The 7,696-nt window shown below is 35.2% G+C and overlaps 1 protein-coding gene across 1 annotated transcript; it reads right to left on the bottom strand.

Annotated features, from left to right (window-relative positions):
* Positions 1 to 6,436: 6,436 nt before the first annotated feature.
* Positions 6,437 to 7,195, bottom strand: LOC149519324 (uncharacterized). Its single transcript, XM_089760261.1, has 2 exons — positions 6,980 to 7,195; positions 6,437 to 6,718 (listed from the first exon to the last, which is right to left on the bottom strand). The coding sequence occupies exons 1-2, from the start codon at positions 7,193 to 7,195 to the stop codon at positions 6,437 to 6,439; spliced, it is 498 nt and encodes a 165-aa protein (XP_089616387.1).
* Positions 7,196 to 7,696: the final 501 nt, after the last annotated feature.

Below are 7,696 nucleotides of genomic sequence, written 5' to 3'. Positions count from 1 at the left end.
GATCTCTTTTGAGGTCTGATTTCGCAAATATTGAATCTATCTTTTAAATGTACCTAACCACTACCCTTGCACACTAGGCCAGTGCTGCACACTCCCTAATCCTTACCCACTCCACACCATAAATGGCCAAATCTCTAGCTGTATTTTCCTTCAAGATAACAAAAATTCACATATTAAAAAATAATAGAAGCACCTATTTCAAGGGGGAGCAACACCTTTTTTTTCCTATGGAATACAAAGCCATAGCCTTTCAACCAAACAACTCTTTTACCTATGCAATAGCCCATCCTCGTCCCTAGCTTTGCCTAATCTCAGTCAACCCCATTACCAATCCCGACCGACCCTAGTACCATTAACACCCCACACCTATTGGCACCCTTTATCCTAAGACCCAAAGCTCCAACACCCTTATTCCATGGCCCTGCACCTATATAGGCACTAACCAAGCCACCTTAGCTCTATAGCCTCAACCCCACACATTTTCACTTCCAAGCCTTCTCTTTGGGGTTCACTGCTAATGAACATAGAAACTAGACCAAGATTATACTTTTTATTCAGCCCTTGTGGAACCTCAGTACGCACCTATATTCTACTAAAACCAAGCCTCATACCATAACCTAGTCTTTGCTAGACCCATCCCCAGTACCCATATCTACCTAGCACAGAAGCTTCCTATAGCCTTGACCTTTCCAAAGGTCTTAGACCCCCCAGCCTTACACCAGGTCCCATAAGCCACCTCCACCACACTTCACCATACTTGGCTATACCCACGCACCAATAGCTGACTATTCTTACAACTCCTCTCATACCCACAACAGCCCTCGACCTAGCCCCAAACTTTGCTCGTGTCCTTGTTCGTGTACACTGGATCCACGCATCAAGCACTTTTTCTATCATCAACCCTCTAGCACCGAGCCTCGTACCTTTACACGTTTCATAATAGCTGAGCCTCCCACAGAAAAATACCCACCCAAACCATCAACTCTTCCAACACTAAAAAAAAAAATCCTAACAATTTATCAGCAATAAAAAAAACCTAGCCATAATTTTTCTAAAGAAACAAGCAAAGAAAATCGTTAAAAAAAATGAACGAAATTTAGTTTGGGCAATTTATGGTGTGTTGAGGCAAAATCTTTGGTGAAGAAAAAGGTCATGCTAGAGAAAGGTCATAGTTAGAAACGATGGCGTTTAGATCAACGATGAAGAAGGTTTTGAGTGATTTTTGTATCAACTTTAGATTCAAATCTAGAAAAATTCAGCCAAATTCATGAAAAATAGAGGCTAAAACTAAGATCAAGAGGCAAAAAGGAGTTTAGGTTGGTTTTTTTATGGTTCTTCGACGTCAATAAGTAATGGCTGGTTACATGAATACCTTTCAAGAAATAATTTGTTTCTGAATACTCCTAGATGTTGAGGTATTTAGGAAATTTTATTTTATTAAAAATTTTTATACATTTTTACAACTCAAAATAAATTCGTTTTGTTAAAACAACAAATATAAAAATATAAAATAATAAAAATAATAAGATGAGATCTTCAAATATAAAAAGCTACACCCAAACTCTTTCTAGATGTTGGAGAATCAATATGGTCTCTTTATATTTGAAAACCTTATTTCTAAATTCACATTTGCTCATTATTTGCATATGTTTCATTTTTATATTAATGTGCTCATTTATAATGCATATATATATATGTTTGCTCTAATTGTAGAGGTTCGATATTAATTATATTATTTTTCATTTTTACTGCATATAAAGTTTTCTTAAAAATTTTTAGTTATGAACAAATAAAATTAAAATAGCATTTCATGAAATATAGTAGTTGGCATTCTATATAAATATTAGAGAGTCATCAACGATTATCATTTATAAAGAGTGTTATTTTATTATTTTTGAAAGAACATTACGATAAATCTTAAATGAAAAGACTATTTTCAAATTTTATCTTTATGTCGGAGACTTTGAAGGTATTTCTTTAATTTGAAGATTTTTATAATAATTCTAAATAAAGAATTTTTAAACTAAATTTATTTCTAAAAAATGAATGGAATTATAATTAAATTTCATAAAAAAAAAACTTTTTTATCTAGAATTATAAATAGTGCATGATGAATTGGTACCAATTCTATGGAATCTGTAAGGGTGCTAATCTTTTTTCACACGTAATTGATTCTCAAACTTAATCTGTTTTCGTAGACTAAAATTATCTTTTTAATAAACTCTAAATCAATTTTACTATTTTATTAAAAAAATAAATTTTTTGGTGGTTAATCACACTTTAAAAAATATTGATAGTGACTCTCCGTGTTTTTGTATGATTTTAAAATTTTTTACCTCTAGCAATTAAGTCTCCAGACTAATTCATTATGACAATGGTAAAATATCTAATTACACAATCTTTCAATAAATTATGAAAACTTTTTCATTATTTTGATAATTTAAATTTAAAATAAAAATAAATAATTTGTTAAGCAATATTTTTTATCGAAATAAGAAAAAAAAACTTTTTAAAAGAATGAAATTGAAAATTTGAAATTCAAAGTTATAATCAAAATTTGAAATTTTATAAAACGATTTCAATCTTTTTTTTTTAATTTAAATTGCAAGACAACATGAAATAAAAATCTCGAATAAAAATTTAAAATAAAAAAAAAATTAGATGGAGTAGAGAAATTATAATAAATTATAAAGAAAAGAGAAAAAAAAACTACACGATTTTAGTCCTTCTTAAATTATAATGTATAAAATTAAATTATGAAACTAAAAAAATAAATATAATAAATATTAGAATAAATATAATAAATATAGAATAACAATATGATTTTAATCTTTCTTAAATTCTAATGCAATAACAATATGATATTAATCTTTCTTAAATTCTAATGCAATATTAGATTATGAAACCAAAAAATTAATTAATTAATAATTCTAATTTAACAGGTGCCAATTTAAATAAATAAATATATATTTGGGTTTTCAAAACAATTGAGGGGCCAAATCTCCCTAAGTTTAAACCACGGTCCGCCTTAAGATCGTAACCATTTGCTTACATATCCAATTTTAAATAGGCTAACAAAATTTTATTACTAGTATTAAACCAAACTTGTTTTTTATTTTTTGGAAGGAAAGTGACTTTAATTGATTAGCCAATACCTTCATGAGATACAATGCTCTCCATATCACTAGGACATTCACTCAACTAGTATCTGTTAGTTAATGTCTTCACAGGCATTCTTGCTAGTTTATGGGCTGCCACGTTCGCTTCCCTCTGGACATGTGTGCAATGGCAATTCAAGAAACTTGTAACCCCATTTGTACCTCCTTTATTTGGTTCCTTATCGTCAAGAGATTTTTAATTTGTGTTTGTGTGATCAGTATTATAATCCCCTTTGCATCTCCCTCTAGCACAATGACCCGTCAGCCCATATTTTTTGTAAAAACTACCGCTTTCGACGCTGTAATTGCTTCTATTATCTGTGCATCTTTTAATTCCTACAATACTCTGGGATCTAGCTGACAATTCCTTACCTTCATTGTTCCTGGCTATCAGACCCACTCCAATGCCTTTTCCAACATCCAAGGCTTCATCAAAATTTATTTTAACAGTTTCCCCCAAGGGTGTTCTCCATTTAGTCAGTTCCCTTTCAACTCTGCTTTGATTGTTCTCCCGTGCATCGTTCACCTTCTTCATGTTGAAAATATTGACTCAAATCCCATAAGAAATTTGTTTGGGATTTGTTTTAGATTTGTTTGAGATTTGTGAGATATTGCTTTATGGACAAAAAGACTTGCAAAAAAAGAATTCTAAGAGAAAGAAGATTCTTAATAGGTAAGTTTGACTTACAAGAGAAGAATTCTAAAAGGAAAGAGATTCTTAATAAGCAAGTTTGACTTACAGGAGAAGAATTCTAAGAGGAGAGGGATTCTTAATGGACAAGTTTGTATGGTTATAAATAGGTGAAGTCTTTACAGGGTTAAGAATGAGAAAAAGATGTAAGAGAATTATAAGGTTTTGTGGGATAGACATCCCATAAGAGTATTGGGGCTCTACGTCTTATGGGTGTGTCTGTTTGTTTGTGAGTAGACTAGAGGAGACTGAGAGGATCCACATAGGTATGATGTATGGGAGCATATGAGTATGTATTTGGTTATGTTGAAAGGGTGCACAAAGGTTTGAGTTTGTGTTTATTTGGGTGGAGAATACTCCATAAGACTAGAAGAGATTGAGAATGTCTTATGAGTATTGATTGTTGAGTGAGGTTGATGATATGATGTATGTTTGTAATTCTTTACAACTAGTGGATCTTGTTTTTCATCCGTGGATGTAAGTTGATTAGACCGAACCATGTTAAATTATTGTCTCTTGTGTGTTTGATTTATTGTTTGATTTTGCTTCCGCTAGTATGATTGGATTAGAGGCTTTTAGTCCAATAAATGGTATCAGAGCTGTGGTGTTTCCCAATAAGTAGTATCAGAGCTATGGCATTTCTCAATAAGTGGCATCAGAGCTGAAGATTCGAAACATGAGAAGCTGTGGTGTTCCCCAACAAGTGATATCAGAGCTGAAGGTTCGAAACGTGAGAAGAGTTAAAGATTCAAAATGTGGGAAGAGTCGATAGTTCGAGACATGGGAAGAAGTAAGCTTAGAGTAGCTCGATTCAAGAGAAAAGTTCGAGTTTAAGTTTTAAAGATTGAAGATTGGTTTGTATGAAGCGTGAAGACACAAGAGAAAAGAAGATGATTGTGAGACTTTTATTACAGGTGGAGCCAAGCATGTCTAGCATGAAGATAGATGATTGATGAAATTTGAGTCAAGGTGGAGATTGTTGGGAATATTGACTCAAATCCCATAAGAGATTTATTTGGGATTTGTTAGAGATTTGTTTGAGATTTGTCAGATATTGCTTGATGGACAAGAAGACTTGCAAGAGAAGAATTCTAAAAGGAAAGAGATTCTTAATAGGCAAGTTTGACTTACAGGAGAAGAATTCTAAGAGGAGATGGATTCTTAATGGGCAAGTTTGTATGGTTATAAATAGGTAAAGTCTTTACAGGGTTAGGAATGAGAAAATGATGTAAAAGAGTTGTAAGGTTTTGTGGGATAGACACCCCATAGGAGTATTGGGACTCTACGTCTTATGGGTATGTATGTTTGTTTGTGAGTGGACTAGAGAAGACTGAAAGGGTCTACATAGGTATGATGTATGGGAGCATATGGGTATGTATTTGGTTATGTTGAAAGGGTGCACAAGGGTTTGGGTTTGTATTTGTTTGGGTTGAGAATACTCCATAGGACTGGAGGAGATTGAGAGTATCTTATGAGTATTGATTGTTGGGTGAGGTTGATGATATGATGTATGTTTGTAATTCTCTACAACTAGTGGATCTTGTTTCTCATCCGTGGACGTAGATTGATTGGACCGAACCACGTTAAATTGTTGTCTTTTGTGTGTTTGATTTATTGTTTGATTTCGCTTCCGTTGGTGTAATTGGATTGAAAGCTTTTAGCCCAACACTTCAGATGCTGATCAACAAAACCTATCGTTTCCTTGTAGCTTCTTTGTCTTCCGTTTTTTAGGCCATCTTTCCTGGTAAACCAGATTGCCCAGCGCATGATACTAACTCTGCATAGCTTATCCTTTTCCATTCGTTGACCAGTAAATTTATCCAATTCTTCATGGTTCGTGCTTGTAGTTCTTGCCAATCTCGTCCATATCCTGCATAAAGCCATACCTCTTTTGCATGACTACAATCTTTGATGGCATGTAGTACTATTTCATCTTGCAAATGACAACGTGGACATGCCGCACTTCCTAGTATTTCTTTGCCTGCAATCTAAGTAGGGCCATTCCACTCTATCATAGGCCTTATTCATGTCTAACTTTAAGGTGCACACCCATCCCTTCCCCTTTTCTTCCGTTTCATCGTATGGTGCAGTTCATAAGCTATAATCACGTTATCAGATACCGAGCGACCAGAAACAAAAGCACTCTGATTTTCGCTTATACAGCATGCTAGAATCCTTTTCAGCCTACTTGCTAGAGTCTTAGAAATTATCTTGTATAGCACATTGCACAGGCTAATTGGACGGTATTGGGCAAACTTCCTAGGATGCTTTACTTTTGGAATCAGAACTACATTGGTATCATTGATCCCTTCCAACCCACTATCTCCATTCAAGACATTAAGATAGTAACTTGCCACATCACACCCCATAATATCCCAATATTTTTGAAAAAACAACGCAAACATACCATTAGGTCTTGGGGCTTTTGAAGGGTGTATTTGCTTCACTTCCATATGTACTTCATCTGCTATAAACTCGAATCCTAACCTTCGATTCATTTCCTCAGTTATGCATGGTTTAATTGCCTCCATGGCATCATTTAAGTGCATTGTAGCTTGTGTTGAAAATAATTTGCTAAAGTACCCCACTACCTGGTTGGAAATCTATTCCTCCTGTAACCATAATCCATCCTCATCTTCCAAACCATGTATTCGGTTAGCTCGTTCCTTTCTGTCACCTGTGCATGAAAAAACCTCAAGTTCCTATCCCCTTCCCGGATCCAACTGGTTCTTGCTCCCTGCTTCCAGTAAACTTCCTCTTGTTCCAATAAACGATTCAATCTGGCTTTTAACTGTTCCTCCTCTGCCATCTTATCCCCACGTGTACTCCTTTGTTGGACTAAGACTAATTCTTCATGTACCTTCTCAATCTGTACACCAATTGCATGGAGTTTCCACTTACTCTAGTTTTTAAGCTTTCCCATGTCTCCTTCCATTTTCTCTCGCACTGACTTGTACTCCCTATTTGCCTAACTTTCTTTGATTATCTCCATACAATCTAGTTAGCTTGTCCACATCTCTTCGAAACGACTCCCTATCCTCTTGTATCTTCTATGCCAATGTTGTTTAGTCCCCATTGTGTCCATAATGATTGGCCTATGATCCAAAACAAAACTCATAAGGTGTCTTACCAAATGGCATGGAAAAAGCTCCAACCATACGCCCGTAGCCAATGCTCTATCAAGCCTTTCCCGTATTCGGTTTTGTTCTATTTTCCCATGTTCCCAAGTAAAGCTAGGCCTCTGGTAACCAAAGTCATTTAGGCCTGTCTTTTCCAAAGCCTTCCTAAACTCCTCCATTCGCTTTTCCTGACGTGCTGCGCTTTCTTCCTTGTCATTGCTCCACATTATCTCGTTAAAGTCCCCCAAATAGATCCATGCATGATTACTTTGTCCTCCTAACACCCTTTATAGTTCCTATGTGGAGCCTCTCTCCCTAGTAGCCGCTTCTCCATAGAAACTTGTCATCCTTCGTGTTTTGCCCTCTACATCCGTAACATCCATATCTATATGGTGCTTTGAGAAGCTACAAAGATTCAAGGAGATTTCATCTTTCCAAAGAATAAGTAAACCCCCACTCATTCCTTCTGTATCAACGCCAAACATCCTTTGCATTCTACATTGTCTCCTTACCTTATCCATCTTAAAATTATTTGATAGAGTCTCCATCATAAACACCACCCTGGGATTTTTCTCCTCAGAATCTCTTGAAGAGCTCGAACTGCACGTGGGTTCCCAAGCTCACGGCAGTTCCACGTTAAACACCTCATTTCTCTCGACGGGTATCCAGTCACCGCCGTTTTGAAGTTGTTCATCCCATGTCCTTCTTTCTCATTCACTTTGTTTCTT

Source organism: Durio zibethinus, chromosome 4 (assembly GCF_047325235.1).
Source record: "Durio zibethinus cultivar Kanyao isolate XHJ-2024 chromosome 4, ASM4732523v1, whole genome shotgun sequence".
NCBI classification, from domain to species: domain Eukaryota; kingdom Viridiplantae; phylum Streptophyta; class Magnoliopsida; order Malvales; family Malvaceae; genus Durio; species Durio zibethinus.
This window is presented reverse-complemented; position numbering and strand designations above follow the sequence as displayed.